General features: G+C 52.2%; 1 protein-coding gene across 3 annotated transcripts in view; it reads left to right on the top strand.

Annotated features, from left to right (window-relative positions):
- The window catches only part of LOC140471165 (calcitonin gene-related peptide type 1 receptor-like), a 264,420-nt gene that overhangs the window by 45,116 nt on the left and 196,242 nt on the right, over positions 1 to 23,062 (top strand). For all 3 annotated transcript variants that reach the window (XM_072567045.1, XM_072567046.1, XM_072567047.1), the window contains 2 exons: positions 14,777 to 14,974; positions 19,275 to 19,454. In XM_072567045.1, coding sequence (XP_072423146.1) covers positions 19,404 to 19,454 — 51 coding nt within the window. In that variant the 5' untranslated portion in view covers positions 14,777 to 14,974; positions 19,275 to 19,403. The remainder of the gene's footprint in view (positions 1 to 14,776; positions 14,975 to 19,274; positions 19,455 to 23,062) is intronic.

Below are 23,062 nucleotides of genomic sequence, written 5' to 3'. Positions count from 1 at the left end.
GGGGCGGGGGGACAGTGGAGAGGGAGCTTTACTCTCTAGCTAACCCTGTGCTGTCCCTGTTCGGGACTGTTTGATGGGTGGACAGTGTAGAGGGAGCTTTACTCTTTATCTAACCCCATGCTGTCCCTGTCCTGGGAGTGTTTGATGGGGACAGTGTAGAGGGAGCTTTACTCTGTATCTCACCCCATGCTGTCCCTGTCCTGGGAGTGTTTGATGGGGGGACAGTGTCGAGGAAGCTTTACTCTGTATCTTACCCCGTGCTGTCCCTGTCCTGGGAGTGTTTGATGGGTGGACAGTGTAGAGGCAGCTTTACTCTCTAGCTAACCCTGTGCTGTCCCTGTTCTGGACTGTTTGATGGGTGATAGTTTAGAGGGATCTTTACTCTGTATCTCTCCCTGTGCTGTCCCTGTCCCAGGGAGTGTTTGATGGGGGGACAGTGTAGAGGGAGCTTTACTCTGTATCTAAACCTGGGCTGGTTCTGTCCGGGGAGTGTTTGGAGTAGGTGGGAGGGGTCAGTGTAGAGAGAGCTTTACTCTGTAGCTAACCCTGTGCTATCCCTGTCCTGGGAGTGTTTGAAGGGGGGACAGTGTAGAGAGAGCTTTACTCTGTATCTAACCCCGTGCTGTCCCTGTCCTGGGAGTGTTTGATGGGTGGACAGTGTAGAGGGAGCTTTACTCTTTATCTAACCCCATGCTGTCCCTGTCCTGGGAGTGTTTGATGGGGACAGTGTAGAGGAAGCTTTACTCTGTCCCTAACCCCATGCTGTCCCTGTCCTGGGAGTGTTTGACGGGGGACAGTGTAGAGGCAGCTTTACTCTGTATCTAACCCCATGCTGTCCGTGTCCCTGGGAGTGTTTGATGGGGGGACAGTGTAGAGGCAGCTTTACTCTGTATCTGACCCTGTGCTGTCCCTGTCCTGGGAGTGTTTGATGGGGGGAGAGTGTAGAGGAAGCTTTACTCTGTATCTTACCCCGTGCTGTCCCTGTCCTGGGAGTGTTTGATGGGGGGACAGTGTAGAGGGAGCTTTACTCTCTAGCTAACCCTGTGCTGTCCCTGTTCGGGACTGTTTGATGGGTGGACAGTGTAGAGGGAGCTTTACTCTTTATCTAACCCCATGCTGTCCCTGTCCTGGGAGTGTTTGATGAGGACAGTGTAGAAGGAGGTCTACTCTGTCCCTAACCCCATGCTGTCCCTGTCCTGGGAGTGTTTGATGGGGGGACAGTGTAGAGGGGGCTTTACTCTGTATCTCACCCCATGCTGTTCCTGTCCTGGGAGTGTTTGATGGGGGAGGGGTGGACAGTGTAGAGGGAGCTTTACTCTCTAGCTAACCCTGTGCAGTCCCTGTTCTGGACTGTTTGATGGGTGATAGTTTAGAGGTAGCTTTACTCTGTATCTAACCCCGTGCTGTCCCTGTCCTGGGAGTGTTTGATGGGGACAGTGTAGAGGGAGCTTTACTCTGTATCTAACCCCGTGCTGTCCCTGTCCCAGGGAGTGTTTGATGGGGACAGTGTAGAGGGAGCTTTACTCTGTATCTAAACCTGGGCTGGTTCTGTCCGGGGAGTGTTTGGAGTAGGTGGGAGGGGTCAGTGTAGAGAGAGCTTTACTCTGTAGCTAACCCTTTGCTGTCCCTGTCCTGGGTGTGTTGATGGGGGGGACAGTGTAGAGGGAGCTTTACTCTCTAGCTAACCCTGTGCTGTCCCTGTTCTGGACTGTTTGATGTGTGATACTTTAGAGGGATCTTTACCCTGTATCTAACCCGTGCTGTACCTAACTTTGGGAGGTTTTGATGGGGACAGTGTAGAGGCAGCTTTACTCTGTATCTGACCCTGTGCTATCCCTGTCCTGGGAGTGTTTGAAGGGGGGACAGTGTAGAAAGAGCTTTACTCTGTATCTAACCCCGTGCTGTCCCTGTCCTGGGAGTGTTTGATGGGTGACAGTGTAGAGGAAGCTTTACTCTGTATCTAACCCCGTGCTGTCCCTGTCCTGGGAGTGTTTGATGGGGGGACAGTGTAGAGGAGCTTTACTCTGTATCTTACCCCATGCTGTCCCTGTCCTGGGAGTGTTTGATGGGGGGACAGTGTCGAGGAAGCTTTACTCTGTATCTTACCCCGTGCTGTCCCTGTCCTGGGAGTGTTTGATGGGGGGTGGGGGACAGTGTAGAGGAAGTTTTACTCTCTAGCTAACCCTGTGCTGTCCCTGTTCTGGACTGTTTGATGGGTGATAGTTTAGAGGGATCTTTACTCTGTATCTCACCCTGTGCTGTCCCTGTCCCAGGGAGTGTTTGATGGGGGGACAGTGTAGAGGGAGCTTTACTCTGTATCTAACCCCGTGCTGTCCCTGTCCCAGCGAGTGTTTGATGGGGGGACAGTGTAGAGGGAGCTTTACTCTGTATCTAACCCCGTGCTGTCCCTGTCCCAGGGAGTGTTTGATGGGGAGAGTGTAGAGGGAGCTTTACTCTGTATCTAAACCTGTGCTATCCCTGTCCTGGGAGTGTTTGAAGGGGGGACAGTGTAGAGAGAGCTTTACTCTGTATCTAACCCCGTGCTGTCCCTGTCCTGGGAGTGTTTGATGGGGGACAGTGTACAGGGAGCTTTACTCTGTATCAAACCCTGTGCTGTCCCTGTTCAGGGAGTGTTTGATGTGTGATAGTGTAGAGAAAGCTTTACCCTGACTCTAAACCCATGCTGTCCATGTCCTGGGAGTGTTAGAGGGGGTGTCTGTTTCGAGTGAACTTTATATTGTATCTAACCCCGTGATGTCCCTGTCCTGGGAGTGTTTGATGGGTGGACCGTGTAGAGAAAGCTTTACTCTGTATCTAACCCCAAGCTGTCCTTGTCCTGGGAGTTTTTGATGGGTGGACAGTGTAGAGGGAGCTTTACTCTGTACCTAACCCTGTGCTGTCCCTGTCCTGGGAGTGCTTGATGGGGGGGACAGTGTAGAGGAAGGTTTCATTTGTATCTAACCCTGTGCTGATCCTGTGCTGGGAGTGTTTGATGTGTGATAGTGTAGAGGAAGTTTTACCCTGTCCTGAAACGATGCTGTCCCTGTCTCTGGGATTGTTTGATGGGGACAGTGTACAGGGAGCTTTGCCCTCTATCTAATCCCGAGCTGTCCCTGTCCTGGGAGTGTTTGATGGGGGGACAGTGTAGAGAGAGCTTTACTCTTTATCTAAGTGCTGTCCCTGTTCAGGAGTGTTTGATGTGTGATAGTGTCGAGGGATCTTTACCCTGTCTCTGTACCCTTGCTGTCCTTGTCCTGGGAGTGTTTGATGGGGACAGTGTAGAGGGAGCTTTACTCTGTATCTAACCGCGTGCTGTCCCTGTCCTGGGAGTGTTTCGTGAGGGGACAGTGTAGAGAAAGCTTTACACTGTGTCTTACCCAGTGCTGTCCCTGTCCTAGGATTGTTTGATGGGTGGACAGTGGAGAGGCAGCTTTACTCTGTATCTAACCCCGAGCTGTCCTTGTCCTGTGAGTTTTTGATGGATGGACAGTGTAGAGGCAGCTTTACTCTGTATCTAACCCCGTGCTGTCCCTGTCCTGGGAGTGTTTGATGGGGGGACAGTGTAGAGGAGCTTTACTCTGTATCTTACCCCATGCTGTCCCTGTCCTGGGAGTGTTTGATGTGGGGACAGTGTCGAGGAAGCTTTACTCTGTATCTTACCCCGTGCTGTCCCTGTCCTGGGAGTGTTTGATGGGGGGTGGGGGACAGTGTACAGGGAGCTTTACTCTGTATCTAACCCCGTGCTGTCCCTGTCCTGGGTGTGTTTGATGGGGGGTCAGTGTAGAGGTAGCTTTACTCTGTATCTCACCCCGTGCTGTCCCTGTCCCAGGGAGTGTTTGATGGGGGGACAGTGTAGAGGGAGCTTTACTCTGTATCTAACCCCGTGCTGTCCCTGTCCCAGCGAGTGTTTGATGGGGGGACAGTGTAGAGGGAGCTTTACTCTGTATCTAACCCCGTGCTGTCCCTGTCCCAGGGAGTGTTTGATGGGGACAGTGTAGAGGGAGCTTTACTCTGTATCTAAACCTGGGCTGGTTCTGTCCGGGGAGTGTTTGGAGTAGGTGGGAGGGGTCAGTGTAGAGAGAGCTTTACTCTGTATCTGACCTTGTGCTGTCCCTGTCCTTGGAGTTTTTGATGTGTGATAGGGTAGAGCGAGCTTTACCCCGTATCTAAACCTGTCCTGGGAGTGTTTGATGGGCGGAGTGCACAGGGAGCTTTGCACTGTACCTAACCCTGTGCTGTCCCTGTCCTGAGAGTGTTTGATGGGGGACAGTGTAGAGGAAGCTTTACTCTGTATCTAACCCCGTGCTGTCCCTGTCCCAGGGAGTGTTTGATGGGGGGACAGTGTAGAGGGAGCTTTACCCCGTATCTAACCCCGTGCTGTCCCTGTCCCAGGGAGTGTTTGATGGGGGGACAGTGTAGAGGCAGCTTTACTCTGTATCTAACCCCGTGCTGTCCCTGTCCCAGGGAGTGTTTGATGGGGGGACAGTGTAGAGGGAGCTTTACTCTGTATCTAACCCCGTGCTGTCCCTGTCCCAGGGAGTGTTTGATGGGGACAGTGTGGAGGGGGCTTTACTCTGTATCTAACCCTGAGCTGACACTGTCCTGTGAGTGTTTTTTTTAGATTAGATTAGATTACTTAGTCTGGAAACAGGCACTTCAGCCCAACAAGTCCATACCGACCCGCCAATGAACAACCCACCCATACCCCTACATTATACCACTTCACCTAACGCTACGGACAATTTACCACGGCCACTTCACCTGACCTGACCTGACCTGACCTGACCATCTTTGGACTGTGGGAGGAAACCGGAGCACCCGGAGGAAACCCACGCAGACACAGGGAGAACGTGCAAACTCCACACAGTCAGTTGCCTGAAGTCGGAATTGAACCTGGGACCCTGGTGCTGTGAGGCAGCAGTGCTAACTGCTGGACCACCATTCCGCCCATGTGTGATAGTATAGGGAGAGCTTTACCCTGTATCTAAACCTGTCCTGGTAGAGTCTGATGGGGACAGTGTACAGGGAGCTATACTCTGTATCTAACCCTGTGCTGTCCCTGTCCCTGGGAGTGTTTGATGGGGACAGTGTAGAGAGAGCTTTACTCTGTACCTAACCCCGTGCTGTCCCTGTCCCTGGGAGTGTTTGATGGGGGCAGTGTACAGGGAGCTTTACTCTGTCCCTAACCCCGAGCTGTCCCTGTCCCTGGGAGTGTTTGATCGGGCGGAACACTGTAGAGGGAGCTTTACTCTGTATCTAACCCCGTGCTGTCCCTGTCCTGGGTGTGTTTGATGGGGGGACAGTGTAGAGGCAGCTTGACTCTGTATCTAACCCCGTGCTGTCCCTGTCCTGGGAGTGTTTGATGGGGGGACAGTGTACAGGGAGCTTTACTCTGTATCTAACCCCGTGCTGTCCCTGTCCTGGGTGTGTTTGATGGGGGGTCAGTGTAGAGGTAGCTTTACTCTGTATCTCACCCCGTGCTGTCCCTGTCCCAGGGAGTGTTTGATGGGGGGACAGTGTAGAGGGAGCTTTACTCTGTATCTAACCCCGTGCTGTCCCTGTCCCAGCGAGTGTTTGATGGGGGGACAGTGTAGAGGGAGCTTTACTCTGTATCTAACCCCGTGCTGTCCCTGTCCCAGGGAGTGTTTGATGGGGACAGTGTAGAGGGAGCTTTACTCTGTATCTAAACCTGGGCTGGTTCTGTCCGGGGAGTGTTTGGAGTAGGTGGGAGGGGTCAGTGTAGAGAGAGCTTTACTCTGTATCTGACCTTGTGCAGTCCCTGTCCTTGGAGTTTTTGATGTGTGATAGGGTAGAGCGAGCTTTACCCCGTATCTAAACCTGTCCTGGGAGTGTTTGATGGGCGGAGTTCACAGGGAGCTTTGCACTGTACCTAACCCTGTGCTGTCCCTGTCCTGAGAGTGTTTGATGGGGGACAGTGTAGAGGGAGCTTTACTCTGTATCTAACCCGGTGCTATCCCTGTCCCTGAGAGTTTTTAATGGGGACAGTGTACAGGGAGCTTTCCTCTGTATCTAACCCCAATCTCTCCCTGTGCTGGGAGCGTTTGTTGGTGACCATGTGGAGGGAGCTTTACTCTGTATCTAACCCCGTGCTGTCCCTGTCCTGGGAGTGTTTGATGGGGGGGGACCGTGTAGGGGGAGCTTTACTCTGTATCGGACCCTGTGCTGTCCCTGTTCAGGGAGTGTTTGATGTGTGATAGTGTAGAGAAAGCTTTACCCTGTCTCTAAACCCATGCTGTCCATGTCCTGGGAGTGTTAGAGGGGGTGTCTGTTTCGAGGGAACTTTACATTGTATCTAACCCCGTGATGTCCCTGTCCTGGGAGTGTTTGATGGGTGGACCGTGTAGAGAAAGCTTTACTCTGTATCTAACCCCGAGCTGTCCATGTTCTGGGAGTTTTTGATGGGTGGACAGTGTAGAGGGAGCTTTACTCTGTACCTAACCCTGTGCTGTCCCTGTCCTGGGAGTGCTTGATGGGGGGGACAGTGTAGAGGAAGGTTTCATTTGTATCTAACCCTGTGCTGATCCTGTGCTGGGAGTGTTTGATGTGTGATAGTGTAGAGGATGTTTTACCCTGTCCTGAAACAATGCTGTCCCTGTCCCTGGGATTGTTTGATGAGGACAGTGTAGAGAGAGCTTCACTCTGTATCTAATCCGGAGCTGTCCCTGTCCTGGGGGTGTTTGATGGGGGGCCAGTGTAGAGAGAGCTTTACTCTGTATCTAAGTGCTGTCCCTGTTCAGGAGTGTTTGATGTGTGATAGTGTCGAGGGATCTTTACCCTGTCTCTGTACCCTTGCTGTCCCTGTCCTGGGAGTGTTTGATGGGGACAGTGTAGAGGAAGCTTTACTCTGTATCTAACCCCGTGCTGTCCCCGTCCTGGGAGTGTTTCGTGAGGGGACAGTGTATAGAAAGCTTTACACTGTGTCTAACCCAGTGCTGTCCCTGTCCTAGGATTGTTTGATGGGTGGACAGTGTAGAGGAAGCTTTACTCTGTATCTAACCCCGAGCTGTCCTTGTCCTGTGAGTTTTTGATGGATGGACAGTGTAGAGGCAGCTTTACTCTGTATCCGACCCCGTGCTGTCCCTGTCCTGCGAGTGTTTGATGGGGGGACAGTGTGCAGGGAGCTTTACTCTGTATCTAACCCCGTGCTGTCCCTGTCCTGGGAGTGTTTGATGGAGGGGGGGGGGACAGTGTAGAGGGAGCTTTACTCTCTAGCTAACCCTGTGCTGTCCCTGTTCTGGACTGTTTGATGGGTGATAGTTTAGAGGGATCTTTACTCTGTATCTCACCCTGTGCTGTCCCTGTCCCAGGGAGTGTTTGATGGGGGGACAGTGTAGAGGGAGCTTTACTCTGTATCTAACCCCGTGCTGTCCCTGTCCCAGCGAGTGTTTGATGGGGGGACAGTGTAGAGGGAGCTTTACTCTGTATCTAACCCCGTGCTGTCCCTGTCCCAGGGAGTGTTTGATGGGGACAGTGTAGAGGGAGCTTTACTCTGTATCTAAACCTGGGCTGGTTCTGTCCGGGGAGTGTTTGGAGTAGGTGGGAGGGGTCAGTGTAGAGAGAGCTTTACTCTGTATCTGACCTTGTGCTGTCCCTGTCCTGGGAGTTTTTGATGTGTGATAGTGTAGAGCGAGCTTTACCCCGTATCTAAACCTGTCCTGGGAGTGTTTGATGGGCGCAGTGTACAGGGAGCTTTGCACTGTACCTAACCCTGTGCTGTCCCTGTCCTGAGAGTGTTTGATGGGGGACAGTGTAGAGGGAGCTTTACTCTGTATCTAACCCTGTGCTATCCCTGTCCCTGAGAGTTTTTAATGGGGACAGTGTACAGGGAGCTTTACTCTGTATCTAACCCCAATCTCTCCCTGTCCTGGGAGTGTTTGATGGGGGGACAGTGTAGAGAGAGCTTTACTCTGTATCTAACCCCGTGCTGTCCCTGTCCTGGGAGTGTTTGATGGGGGGACAGTGTAGAGGCAGCTTTACTCTGTATCTGACCCTGTGCTGTCCCTGTCCTGGGAGTGTTTGATGGGGGGACAGCGTACAGGGAGCTTTACTCTGTATCTAACCTCGTGCTGTCACTGTCCCTGGGTGTGTTTGATGGGGGGACAGTGTACAGGGAGCTTTACTCTGTATCTAACCCCGTGCTGTCCCTGTCCTGGGAGTGTTTGATGGGGGGACAGTGTACAGGGAGCTTTACTCTGTATCTAACCCCGTGCTGTCCCTGTCCTGGGTGTGTTTGATGGGGGGACAGTGTACAGGGAGCTTTACTCTGTATCTAATCCCGAGCTGTCCCTGTCCTGTGAGTTTTTGATGGATGGACAGTGTAGAGGCAGCTTTACTCTGTATCCGACCCCGTGCTGTCCCTGTCCTGGGAGTGTTTGATGGGGGGACAGTGTACAGGGAGCTTTACTCTGTATCTAACCCCATGCTGTCACTGTCCCTGGGAGTGTTTGATGGGGGGACAGTGTACAGGAAGCTTTACTCTGTATCTAAGTACTGTGCGTGTTCTGGAGTGTTTGATGTGTGATAGTGTAGAGGGATCTTTACCCTGTCTCTAAACCCATGCTGTCCCTGTACTTGGGAGTGTTTGATGGGGGCAGTGTAGCGGAAGCTTTGCCCTGTATCTAACCCTGAGCTGTCCCTGTCCTGACAGTGTTTGAGGAGGGGTCAGTGTAGAGAGAGCTTTACTCTGGATCTACATCCGTGCTGTCCAGGTCCCTGGAAGTTTTTAATGGGAAGAGTGTAAAGGGAGCTTTCCTCTGTGCCTAACCCTGTGCTGGGAGTGTCTGGTGGAGGCGGGGGGAGGTCAGTGTAAAGGGAGCTTTCCTCAGTATCTAACCCCGAGCTGTCCTTGTCCTGGGAGTTTTTGATGGGGGGGGGACAGTGGAGAGGCAGCTTTACTCTGTATCTAACCCCGTGCTGTCCCTGTTCTGGACTGTTTGAAGGGGGGACAGTGTAGAGAGAGCTTTACTCTGTATCTAACCCCGTGCTGTCCCTGTCCTGGGAGTGTTTGATGGGTGACAGTGTAGAGAGAGCTTTACTCTGTGTCTAACCCCGTGCTGTCCCTGTCCTGGGAGTGTTTGATGGGGGGACAGTGTAGAGGAAGCTTTACTCTTTATCTAACCCCGTGCTGTCCCTGTCCTGGGAGTGTTTGATGGGGGCGGGGGGACAGTGTAGAGGGAGCTTTACTCTGTATCTAACCCCGTGCTGTCCCTGTCCTGGGAGTGTTTGATGGGGGCGGGGGGACAGTGGAGAGGGAGCTTTACTCTCTAGCTAACCCTGTGCTGTCCCTGTTCGGGACTGTTTGATGGGTAGACAGTGTAGAGGGAGCTTTACTCTTTATCTAACCCCATGCTGTCCCTGTCCTGGGAGTGTTTGATGGGGGACAGTGTAGAGAGAGCTTTACTCTTTATCTAACCCCATGCTGTCCCTGTCCTGGGAGTGTTTGATGGGGACAGTGTAGAGGGAGCTTTACTCTGTATCTCACCCCATGCTGTCCCTGTCCTGGGAGTGTTTGATGGGGGGACAGTGTCGAGGGAGCTTTACTCTTTATCTAACCCCGTGCTGTCCCTGTTCTGGGAGTGTTTGATGGGGGGACAGTGTCGAGGAAGCTTTACTCTGTATCTTACCCCGTGCTGTCCCTGTCCTGGGAGTGTTTGATGGGGGGACAGTGTAGAGAGAGCTTTACTCTGTATCTAACCCCGTGCTGTCCCTGTCCTGGGAGTGTTTGATGGGGGGACAGTGTCGAGGGAGCTTTACTCTTTATCTAACCCCGTGCTGTCCCTGTCCTGGGAGTGTTTGATGGGGGGGGGGGGGGGGGACAGTGTAGAGGCAGCTTTACTCTCTAGCTAACCCTGTGCTGTCCCTGTTCTGGACTGTTTGATGGGTGATAGTTTAGAGGGATCTTTACTCTGTATCTCACCCTGTGCTGTCCCTGTCCCAGGGAGTGTTTGATGGGGGGACAGTGTAGAGGGAGCTTTACTCTGTATCTAAACCTGGGCTGGTTCTGTCTGGGGAGTGTTTGGAGTAGGTGGGAGGGGTCAGTGTAGACAGAGCTTTACTCTGTAGCTAACCCTGTGCTATCCCTGTCCTGGGAGTGTTTGAAGGGGGGACAGTGTAGAGAGAGCTTTACTCTGTATCTAACCCCGTGCTGTCCCTGTCCTGGGAGTGTTTGATGGGTGGACAGTGTAGAGGGAGCTTTACTCTGTATCTAACCCCGTGCTGTCCCTGTCCTGGGAGTGTTTGATGGGGGGACAGTGTAGAGGAAGCTTTACTCTGTATCTTACCCCGTGCTGTCCCTGTCCTGGGAGTGTTTGATGGGGTGACAGTGTAGAGGGAGCTTTACTCTCTAGCTAACCCTGTGCTGTCCCTGTTCGGGACTGTTTGATGGGTGGACAGTGTAGAGGGAGCTTTACTCTTTATCTAACCCCATGCTGTCCCTGTCCTGGGAGTGTTTGATGGGGGGACAGTGTAGAGGGGGCTTTACTCTGTATCTCACCCCATGCAGTTCCTGTCCTGGGAGTGTTTGATGGGGGAGGGGTGGACAGTGTAGAGGGAGCTTTACTCTCTAGCTAACCCTGTGCAGTCCCTGTTCTGGACTGTTTGATGGGTGATAGTTTAGAGGTAGCTTTACTCTGTATCTAACCCCGTGCTGTCCCTGTCCTGGGAGTGTTTGATGGGGACAGTGTAGAGGGAGCTTTACTCTGTATCTAACCCCGTGCTGTCCCTGTCCCAGGGAGTGTTTGATGGGGACAGTGTAGAGGGAGCTTTACTCTGTATCTAAACCTGGGCTGGTTCTGTCCGGGGAGTGTTTGGAGTAGGTGGGAGGGGTCAGTGTAGAGAGAGCTTTACTCAGTAGCTAACCCTTTGCTGTCCCTGTCCTGGGTGTGTTGATGGGGGGGACAGTGTAGAGGGAGCTTTACTCTCTAGCTAACCCTGTGCTGTCCCTGTTCTGGACTGTTTGATGTGTGATACTTTAGAGGGATCTTTACCCTGTATCTAACCCGTGCTGTACCTAACTTTGGGAGGTTTTGATGGGGACAGTGTAGAGGCAGCTTTACTCTGTATCTGACCCTGTGCTATCCCTGTCCTGGGAGTGTTTGAAGGGGGGACAGTGTAGAAAGAGCTTTACTCTGTATCTAACCCCGTGCTGTCCCTGTCCTGGGAGTGTTTGATGGGTGACAGTGTAGAGGAAGCTTTACTCTGTATCTAACCCCGTGCTGTCCCTGTCCTGGGAGTGTTTGATGGGGGGACAGTGTAGAGGAGCTTTACTCTGTATCTTACCCCATGCTGTCCCTGTCCTGGGAGTGTTTGATGGGGGGACAGTGTCGAGGAAGCTTTACTCTGTATCTTACCCCGTGCTGTCCCTGTCCTGGGAGTGTTTGATGGGGGGTGGGGGACAGTGTAGAGGAAGTTTTACTCTCTAGCTAACCCTGTGCTGTCCCTGTTCTGGACTGTTTGATGGGTGATAGTTTAGAGGGATCTTTACTCTGTATCTCACCCTGTGCTGTCCCTGTCCCAGGGAGTGTTTGATGGGGGGACAGTGTAGAGGGAGCTTTACTCTGTATCTAACCCCGTGCTGTCCCTGTCCCAGCGAGTGTTTGATGGGGGGACAGTGTAGAGGGAGCTTTACTCTGTATCTAACCCCGTGCTGTCCCTGTCCCAGGGAGTGTTTGATGGGGAGAGTGTAGAGGGAGCTTTACTCTGTATCTAAACCTGGGCTGGTTCTGTCCGGGGAGTGTTTGGAGTAGGTGGGAGGGGTCAGTGTAGAGAGAGCTTTACTCTGTATCTGACCTTGTGCAGTCCCTGTCCTTGGAGTTTTTGATGTGTGATAGGGTAGAGCGAGCTTTACCCCGTATCTAAACCTGTCCTGGGAGTGTTTGATGGGCGGAGTGCACAGGGAGCTTTGCACTGTACCTAACCCTGTGCTGTCCCTGTCCTGAGAGTGTTTGATGGGGGACAGTGTAGAGGGAGCTTTACTCTGTATCTAACCCGGTGCTATCCCTGTCCTGAGAGTTTTTAATGGGGACAGTGTACAGGGAGCTTTCCTCTGTATCTAACCCCAATCTCTCCCTGTGCTGGGAGCGTTTGTTGGTGACCATGTGGAGGGAGCTTTACTCTGTATCTAACCCCGTGATGTCCCTGTCCTGGGAGTGTTTGATGGGTGGACCGTGCAGAGAAAGCTTTACTCTGTATCTAACCCCGAGCTGTCCATGTCCTGGGAGTTTTTGATGGGTGGACAGTGTAGAGGGAGCTTTACTCTGTACCTAACCCTGTGCTGTCCCTGTCCTGGGAGTGCTTGATGGGGGGGACAGTGTAGAGGAAGGTTTCATTTGTATCTAACCCTGTGCTGATCCTGTGCTGGGAGTGTTTGATGTGTGATAGTGTAGAGGAAGTTTTACCCTGTCCTGAAACGATGCTGTCCCTGTCCGTGCGATTGTTTGATGAGGACAGTGTAGAGAGAGCTTCACTCTGTATCTAATCCGGAGTTGTCCCTGTCCTGGGGGTGTTTGATGGGGGGCCAGTGTAGAGAGAGCTTTACTCTGTATCTAAGTGCTGTCCCTGTTCAGGAGTGTTTGATGTGTGATAGTGTCGAGGGATCTTTACCCTGTCTCTGTACCCTTGCTGTCCCTGTCCTGGGAGTGTTTGATGGGGACAGTGTAGAGGAAGCTTTACTCTGTATCTAACCCCGTGCTGTCCCCGTCCTGGGAGTGTTTCGTGAGGGGACAGTGTATAGAAAGCTTTACACTGTGTCTAACCCAGTGCTGTCCCTGTCCTAGGATTGTTTGATGGGTGGACAGTGTAGAGGGAGCATTACTCTGTATCTAACCCCATGCTGTCCCTGTCCTGGGTGTGTTTGATGGGGGACAGTGTAGAGGGATCTTTACTCTGTATTTGACCCTGTGCTGTCCCTGTCCCTGGGAGTGTTTGATGGGGACAGTGTACAGGGAGCTTTGCTCTGTATCTAACCCTGATCGTGCCTCCCAAATTTGTTTGAGTTGTTTTTGATGTGACCAGGAAGGTTGATAAGGACATAGTCATTGGCGTAGTCTGTATGGATTTCAATAAAGCCTTTGATAAGGTCCCACATGGCAGGCTGCTCTGGAATCTAAGGCCAGCTGGCAAACTGGGTACACAAGTGGCTTGATGGGAGGTGCCCGAAAGGTCGATTTCGCTGCTCGTTGGATGCTGCCTGAACTGCTGTGCTCTTCCAGCACCACTAATCCAATAGTACAAGGATGCTGGTCAGACTGGGATACCTGTGACTAGTGGAATGCCTCAGGGGTCAGTGCTGGGACCATTACTGTTTGTTATCGATGTCAATGATTTGGATGAGAACATACAAGGTGTGATTAGTAAGTTTGCTGATGACACAAAACTACGAGGTATCAGGGACAGTGAGGAAGGTTATCAGAAACTGCAGCAGGACTTTGATCAACTGGGAAAGTGGGCTGAGAAATGGCAAATGGAGTTTAATGTAGATAAGTGTGAGGTCTTGCATTTTGGAAAGTCAAATCAAGGTAGGGGTTTCATGGTGAATGGTAGGGCCTGAAGGAGTGCAGTGGGACAGAGAGAGTTTGGTGTTCAGGTGTACGGTTCTCTGAAAGTGGAGTCCCAGGTAGACAGGGCAGTGAAGGAGGCTTTTAGCACACTGGCCTTCATCAGTCAGGGCACTGAGTATAGAAATTGGGAAGTTATGTTGCAGTTGTACAGGATGTTGGCAAGGCCAAACCTGGAGTATTGTGTTCAGTTTTGGTCACCTTGCTATCGGAAGGATGTTATCAAACTGGAAAGAATGCCAAAGAAATTTACAAGGGTGTTAACAGGACTAAAGGGTCTGAGTTATAGGGAGAGGTTGGACAAGCTAGGACGTTTTCCTTTGGAGCGTAGGAGACTGAGAGGAGGGTGGATCTTATGGAAGTGTATAAGATCATGAGATGCATGGATAGACAAAAGTGAGGACTGCAGATGCTGGAGATCAGAGTCAAGAGAGTGGTGCTGGAAAAGCACAGCAGGTCAGGCAGCATCCGAGGAGCAGGAGAGTCGACGGTTCGGGCAAAAGCCCTTCAGCAAGAAGGGCATGGATATGGTGATTGCACTCTGTCTTTTTCCCAGGGTTCAGGGACTAGAGGGCATCAGTTTAAGGTTCGAGGGGAAAGAATAAAAGAGAGCATGAGGGGTCATTTGTTTTACACAGAGGGTGGTATGCACAAGGTATGAGCTGCCAGCGGAAGTGGTTGAGATGGGTACATTAACAACATTTAAAAAGGCACTTGGACAAATACATGAACAGGAAAAGATCAGAAGGATATGGGCCAAGTGCAGGGAAATGGGGTTAGTATGGATGGACATTTTGGTCGGAATGGACCAGTTTGTGCCAAAGGGCCTGTCTCTGTGCTTTAGGACTCTATGAAGGTAAAATCTCCATTGGACTGCTCTCTCATTAGAGAGAGATCACTTGCGTTAGTTTGACGTGAGGGTCACCACACCTCAAACAAGGGACGAGATTGAGAAGGAGAGGCCTACATTATATTTGTATTGGACTATTAGCTCTTACAAAAGTCTGTTGGATTCTTCAAATTCATGATTTCCATACCCAGTTTATGTTGCAGGAGACAACATAAGCATTGCCACATCCGTAAGATCCTGTTTGGAGCAAATTCACCAGCAGCCCATGCTTCGGCCTGAAGGTGCAGAACACTTACAGCAATAGGATAGGCCTGGTGGAACAAACATTCCTTCACCTTTTTCATCTCTGCAGCATCATCAGGCATTCGGAAGAGGGAAAATCAGCCCACTTCCTCCTTTTCACGAGATCGAAAGGACTGATTCCTTACTCAGCGTTTGACAGGATCACACGAGCTCTGAAACCATGAAGCTCAGAACGGGGAAGTTTTGCGGAGTTTTGATTTGAATTGTGCCTACAATCAATCTGCACAAGAGATTCAGAAGGGAGCAGGTTAGTACTTTTTCTGAACGATTACAATTGGAAGGAAAGAAAAGGAGCAGTGATACTGGATCCAGCCAGGGGTTCCATTGTCAAGTGTGCAAGGCTGGTTCGAATCTGTGCCCGTTATTTCCCGCTTTAACAGCTCTTTTCTGAACCTGGGAAGTTCCGGTGCTGCACAGCCCAAGGAGCCACAATGCTCTCTTCCCCTCTTGTGTGTGTCACCGATGATGACAGCCACTCAATTCTCACAGTAACTCTCTGCTGTCTCTCCCTGTACTGGCAACAATTAATGAATCTGCCCCCTCTTAATGCAACTCTGTCGATTAAGTGTACCCACTTGAGCTGAAACCATGTCACAGCTGGTTGCAAGTCGGGAAATCATTTTTTTTCTCATCCTCTCAGATAGCCATTTCACTTTAAAGGCGTTCAGTAAATGACTCGGGGCAAGGTTTCTCTGTGCTGGAAAGAAGTGAACCAACCATTTCCAGACTGGGCCTCGGTCAGACTGAGCTTTCAGCGGGCTGGTTCCCCCGTGAGAAAGCTGCCACTTCCATTGCCAGGGGCTTGACTCAGTTCAGCCACAATGGCACGAAATGTGAGCCATGCTGAATGGAGGCAGAGTTTGAAGGGATGTACAAAATGGAAGCCAAGGGCGCAGCTAAAAATGCAATGGGAACATGACCGAGAGAACTGGGACAAAGAAAAGCAGAAATTGCTGGAGAAGCTCCGTTGATCTGGCAAGATGTGTGAAGAAAAAAAAACAGAGTTAATGTTTTGAGTCAAGTTTGCCTTCTTCAGATTAGACAGAAATGGGGCAGGTTGGGAGGTTTGAAAAGGATACTTTGCAGTCTCTCTCCAACTCCCTACTTCCAGGGACCTATTCCCTCATCACCCTCTGCCCAATCTGATTCCAGGTTCCTCAGGTTACTTGATCCCTGAGGAAGGGATGAGGTCTTGCAATGACGCACTGTCTTTCATAATCAGACAAGCGTCAAAAGCACTTCCCAGGCACTGATGTCCGATTGAAAAGGAATCCCGGTTCAAGTCAATGCGTCAGCCACTTTGCACTCACTGAAAGCCAACAATATGGGAATGAGGCAAATTGTATTGATTTTTATGATATTAACTGAACAATAAATATAGGCCAGGATTCTGGTGAGGGCGTGCCTACTCGTTTCCAAAAGAGTAACTAAACATGCATTCATTAGCCAATTGAGAGAGCAAACAGGATTTCAGTTGGCATCGCATCTCAAGGACAGGACCTTCTTAAGCACAGTGCACCCTCAGTATTGACTCTCTGATAGTGTGGCACTTGTTCAGCACTGATCCTCCATCAGTCCGACACTTCCACAGTACTGACCCTCCGACAGTGTCAGACACTCCCTGAGTAGATCCACTGACAGTGTGGCACTCCCTCAGCACTGACCCTCCGACAGTGCGGCACTCCCTCAGCACTGACCCTCTAACAGTGCGGCACTCCCTCAGTACTGACCCTCCGACAGTGCGGCACTCCCTCAGTACTGACCCTCCGACAGTGCGGCACTCCCTCAGCACTGACCCTCTGAGAGTGCGGCACTCCCTCAGCACTGACCCTCCGACAGTGCGGCACTCCCTCAGCACTGACCCTCCGACAGTGCGGCACTCCCTCAGTACTGACCCTCCGACAGTGCGGCACTCCCTCAGTACTGACCCTCCGACAGTGCGGCACTCCCTCAGCACTGACCCTCTGAGAGTGCGGCACTCCCTCAGTACTGACCCTCCGACAGTGCGGCACTCCCTCAGTACTGACCCTCCGACAGTGCAGCACTCCCTCAGTACTGACCCTCCGACAGTGCGGCACTCCCTCAGTACTGACCCTCCGACAGTGCGGCACTCCCTCAGCACTGACCCTTCGACAGTGCGGCGCTCCCTCAGCACTGACCCACTGATACTGAGGCACTCCCTCAGCACTGACCCTCCGACAGCACGGCACTCCCTCAGTACTGACCCTCGGACAATGCAGCACTCCCTCAGTACTGACCCTCCGACAGTGCGGCCCTCCCTCAGTGCCGACCCTCCGACAGTGCAGCAATGCCTCAGTAGTGACCCTGTGACAGTGTTGCACTCCCTCAGCACTGAACCTCTGCCAGTGCAGCACTCCCTCAGCACTGACGCTTCGACAGTGCGGCACTCCCTCAGTACTGATCTTCCAACAGTGCGGCACTCCCTCAGCACTGACCCTCTGACAGTGCGGCAGTCCCTCAGCACTGACCCTCCGACAGTGCGGCACTCCCTCAGCACTGACCCTTTGACAATGCAGCACTCCTTCAGTACTGACCCTCTGGCAGTGCAGCACTCCCGCAGCACTGACCTTTTGACAATGCAGCACTCCCTCAGTACTGACCCTCCGACAGTGCGGCACTGACTCAGTACTGACCCTCCGACAGTGCGACACGGCCTCAGCACTGACCCTCTGACAGTGCGACACTCCCTCACAACTGACCCTCTGGCAGTGCGACACTCCGTCAGCACTGACCCTCCGACAGTGCAGCACTCCCTCAGTACTGACCCTCCGACAGTGCGGCACTCCCTCAGCACTGCCCTCCGATAGTGTGGCACTCCCTCAGTACTGACCCTCCGACAGTGCGGCACTCCCTCAGTCCTGACCCTCCATCAGAGAGGCACTCCCTCAGTACTGACCCTCCACCAATACGGCACTCCCTCAGCCCTGACCCTCTGACAGTGCGAGACTCCCTCAGTCCTGTCCCTCCGACAGTGCGGCACTGCATCAGCACTGACCCTTCGACAGTGCAGCACGCCCTCAGTACTGACCCTCCAACAGTGCAGCACTCCCTCAGTACTGACCCTCCAACAGTGTGGCACTGCCTCAGTACTGACCCTCCGACAGTGCGGCACTGCCTCAGCACTGACCCTCAGACTGTGCAGCACTCCCTCAGTACTGAACCTCCGACAGAGCAGCACTCCCTCAGTACTGACCCTCCGACAGTGTGACACTCCCTCAGCACTGACCCTCCGACAGTGCGGCACTCCCTCAGCACTGACACTCTGACAGTGCAGCACTCCCCCAGTGCTGACCCTCCGACAGTGCAGCACTCCCTCAGCACTGACTCTCCGACAGTGCGGTACTCCCTCAGCACTGACCCTCTGACAGTGCGGCACTCCCTCAGTACTGACTCTCCGACAGTGCAGCACTCCCTCAGCACTGACCCTCCGACAGTGCGGCACTCCCTCAGCACTGACCCTCCGACAGTGTGGCACTCCCTCAGTATGACCCTCCAACAGTGCAGCACTCCCTCAGCACTGACCCTCCGGCAGTGCAGCACTCCCTCAGCACTGACCCTCCGACAGTGTGGCACTCCCTCAGCACTGACCCTCCGACAGTGTGGCACTCCCTCAGCACTGACCCTCCGACAGTGCGGCACACCTTCAGCACTGACCCTCTGACATTGCAGCATTCCCTCAGCACTGACCCTCCGACAGTGCGGCACTCCCTCAGTACTGACCCTCTGACAGTGCAGCAATCCCTCAGCACTGACCCTCCGACAGTGTGACACTCCCTCAGTACTGACCCTCTGACAGTGCAGCACTCCCTCAGCACTGACCCTCCGACAGTGCGGCACTCCCTCAGTACTGACCCTATGCCAGTGTGACACTCCCTCAGCACTGACCCTCCGACAGTGCGGCACTCCCTCGGTACCAACCCTCCGACAGTGCAGCACTCCCTCAGCACTGACCCTCCAACAGTGCGGCACTCCCTCGGTACCAACCCTCCGACAGTGCAGCACTCCCTCAGCACTGACCCTATGACAGTGCGGCACTCCCTCAGCATTGACCCACTGACAGTACAGCACTCCCTCAGTCCTGACCCTCTGACAGTGTAGCACTCCCTCAGCACTGACCCTCTGACAGTGTGGCACTCCCTCAGCACTGACCCACTGACAGTGTGGCACTCCCTCAGCACTGACCCACTGACAGTGTGGCACTCCCTCAGCACTGACCCTCTGACAGTGCAGCACTCCCTCAGCACTGACCCTCTGACAGTGCAGCACTCCCTCAGCACTGACCCTCTGACAGTGCAGCACTCCCTCAGTACTGTTGCTCTTTCCAGCCACACCATGATTACCATAACATTCTCATAAGGAATTCCTGAATTTCAAGGTCCCTGTCATGAGATTTTCAATCCTTGTGACCTGATTGCCAAGTCGTCAATTGCTTCTGAGGACTGCCCATTTCAGTCTGCATGGAGGTTACTGCTTGGGCAGGGGAAGTGAAACCTGAAATCTCTCCAGGCATTCTGTGTCTCCTGCAGGTCCTTGCCACACCACCGGATAATTGATACACAGACTCAGGAGCTGGGCAGCTCTCACTCTCCACGTTTCACTTTATTCCTCGTGTGCCAGTGGAGGTCTCCACAAGTGTGTAAAGACCATCCGAAACTATGAACGGAATTGCGATCCTCAGCTTCTTCGTGACTTTGATGCTCACACAGGTAGGGCAATCTACACTTTCAAATCCATATTCTCATACAACTATTCGCTAAGATTGAGAATCCGTTATGAAATATATCTGTTACATCTGACCTACAAATCTCATGCAAAGATATCACACTTATTGTAGGTCAGACTGATTAGATTGAAACGTAGGAATTGGCATGAAAAGCCCAATGTGATTCGTCCCCACGGAAAGGTCATGTGTTCATCCAAAAGCGCTGTCGATGATTCTCTGTTCCTTGTGAACACTCCCTGCATCAGGATGTCAATGACCAGCTGCGTAAAGCAGTACTTTCAATATCAAAGCAAAATGAACTGTTCACTCGTTTCAGCCTGGGTTTGTTGTGCTGCTGTAGCAATGCAATTTGAAGACGTAGTCTATATTTGCTGCTTCAGTTCCAATGAATGATGCAATGATCATTCGATGAATGTCACTGATTACGTGATCACTTCCGGCCCACGGTGAAAAATTCAGATCTCTGTTTTTCGCCAGTGTTCAGATCTCTGAGACAGAGGACATCTGTCAAGGTTCTTCACAACACAATCACAATTTGGCTCATTTCAAAGTGTGAAATGTGACTTGGTGTCATTAAATACAACTGGACAGGAGGACAACATGCAGACTGAAATGGCATTGGGAACAAGGTACTATTGAAATAAAACTGGACACTGCTCAACATGGAACAGAAAGTAAACACGACACAGTGCTCGCTGTGGGACTACCACAGAACTAGACACAGTGTTCAAAGTGGGACTGATACTGAACTGGACACAGTGTTCAAAGTGGGACTGATACTGAACAGGACACAGTGCTCAATGTGGGACTGAGACTGAACTGGACACAGTGCTCAATGTGGGACTGAGACTGAACTGGGCACAGAGCTCAATGTGGGACTGAGACTGAACTGGGCACAGAGCTCAATGTGGGACTGAGACTGAACTGGACACAGTGCTCAATGTGGGACTGAGACTGAACTGGGCACAGTGCTCAATGTGGGACTGAGACTGAACTGGGCACAGAGCTCAATGTGGGACTGAGACTGAACTGGACACAGTGCTCACTGTGCCCAGTTCAGTATCAGTCCCACATTGAGCACTGTGTCCAGTTCAGTCTCAGTCCCACATTGAGCACTATGCCCAGTTCAGTCTCAGTCCCACATTGAGCACTGTGTCCAGTTCAGTCTCAGTCCCACATTGAGCACTGTGTCCAGTTCAGTCTCAGTCCCACATTGAGCACCGTGTCCAGTTCAGTCTCAGTCCCACATTGAGCACTGTGTCCAGTTCAGTCTCAGTCCCACATTGAGCACTGTGTCCAGTTCAGTGTCTGTCCCACATTGAGCACTGTGCCCAGTTCAGTGTCTGTCCCACAGTGAGCACTGTGTCCAGTTCAGTCTCAGTCCCACATTGAGCACTGTGCCCAGTTCAGTGTCAGTCCCACATTGAGCACCGTGTCCAGTTCAGTATCAGTCCCACATTGAGCACCGTGTCCAGTTCAGTGTCAGTCCCACAGTGAGCACTGTGTCCAGTTCAGTGTCAGTCCCACATTGGGCACTGTGTCCAGTTCAGTGTCAGTCCCACATTGAGCACCGTGTCCAGTTCAGTCTCAGTCCCACATTGAGCACTGTGTCCAGTTCAGTCTCAGTCCCACATTGAGCACTGTGTCCAGTTCAGTGTCTGTCCCACATTGAGCACCGTGTCCAGTTCAGTCTCAGTCCCACATTGAGCACTGTGTCCAGTTCAGTCTCAGTCCCACATTGAGCACTGTGTCCTGTTCAGTGTCAGTCCCACAATGAGCACTGTGTCCAGTTCAGTCTCAGTCCCACATTGAGCACTGTGTCCAGTTCAGTATCAGTCCCATATTGAGCACTGTGTCCAGTTCAGTATCAGTCCCACACTGAGCACTGTGCCCAGTTCAGTCTCAGTCCCACATTGAGCACTGTGTCCAGTTCAGTGTCAGTCCCACACTGAGCAATGTGCCCAGTTCAGTCTCAGTCCCACACTGAGCACTGTGCCCAGTTCAGTCTCAGTCCCACATTGAGCACTGTGTCCAGTTCAGTCTCAGTCCCACATTGAGCTCTGTGTCCAGTTCAGTCTCAGTCCCACATTGAGCACTGTGTCCTGTTCAGTCTCAGTCCCACATTGAGCACCGTGTCCAGTTCAGTCTCAGTCCCACATTGAGCACTGTGCCCAGTTCAGTGTCAGTCCCACAGTGAGCACTGTGTCCAGTTCAGTATCAGTCCCACATTGAGCACTGTGTCCAGTTCAGTCTCAGTCCCACATTGAGCAGTGTCCAGTTCAGTCTCAGTCCCACATTGAGCACTGTGTCCAGTTCAGTCTCAGTCCCACATTGAGCACTGTGTCCAGTTCAGTCTCAGTCCCACATTGAGCACTGTGTCCAGTTCAGTCTCAGTCCCACATTGAGCACGGTGCCCAGTTCAGTGTCTGTCCCACATTGAGCACTGTGCCCAGTTCAGTGTCTGTCCCACATTGAGCACTGTGTCCAGTTCAGTCTCAGTCCCACATTGAGCACCGTGTCCAGTTCAGTCTCAGTCCCACATTGAGCACTATGCCCAGTTCAGTCTCAGTCCCACATTGAGCACTGTGTCCAGTTCAGTATCAGTCCCACATTGAGCACTGTGCCCAGTTCAGTCTCAGTTCCACATTGAGCACTATGCCCAGTTCAGTCTCAGTCCCACATTGAGCACTGTGTCCAGTTCAGTGTCAGTCCCACATTGAGCACTGTGTCCAGTTCAGTCTCAGTCCCACTTTGAGCACTGTGCCCAGTTCAGTGTCAGTCCCACATTGAGCACTGTGTCCAGTTCAGTATCAGTCCCACATTTAACACAATGTGTCCAGTTCAGTGTCAGTCCCACATTAAGCACTTTGTCCAGTAAAGTGTCAGTCCCACAGTGCTCACTGTGCCCAGTTCAGTATCAGTCCCACATTGAGCACTGTGTCCAGTTCAGTCTCAGTCCCACATTGAGCACTATGCCCAGTTCAGTCTCAGTCCCACATTGAGCACTGTGTCCAGTTCAGTCTCAGTCCCACATTGAGCACTGTGTCCAGTTCAGTCTCAGTCCCACATTGAGCACTGTGTCCAGTTCAGTGTCAGTCCCACATTGAGCAGTGTGTCCAGTTCAGTGTCAGTCCCACATTGAGCACTATGCCCAGTTCAGTCTCAGTCCCACATTGAGCACTGTGTCCAGTTCAGTATCAGTCCCACATTGAGCACTGTGTCCAGTTCAGTCTCAGTCCCACAGTGAGCACTGTGCCCAGTTCAGTCTCAGTCCCACATTGAGCACTGTGCCCAGTTCAGTATCAATCCCACATTGAGCACTGTGCCCAGTTCAGTCTCAGTCCCACATTGAGCACTATGCCCAGTTCAGTCTCAGTCCCACATTGAGCAGTGTCCAGTTCAGTCTCAGTCCCACATTGAGCACTGTGTCCAGTTCAGTCTCAGTCCCACATTGAGCACTGTGTCCAGTTCAGTCTCAGTCCCACATTGAGCACTGTGCCCAGTTCAGTGTCTGTCCCACAGTGAGCACTGTGTCCAGTTCAGTCTCAGTCCCACATTGAGCACTGTGCCCAGTTCAGTCTCAGTCCCACA

Source organism: Chiloscyllium punctatum, chromosome X (assembly GCF_047496795.1).
Source record: "Chiloscyllium punctatum isolate Juve2018m chromosome X, sChiPun1.3, whole genome shotgun sequence".
Taxonomy (NCBI): domain Eukaryota; kingdom Metazoa; phylum Chordata; class Chondrichthyes; order Orectolobiformes; family Hemiscylliidae; genus Chiloscyllium; species Chiloscyllium punctatum.
This window is presented reverse-complemented; position numbering and strand designations above follow the sequence as displayed.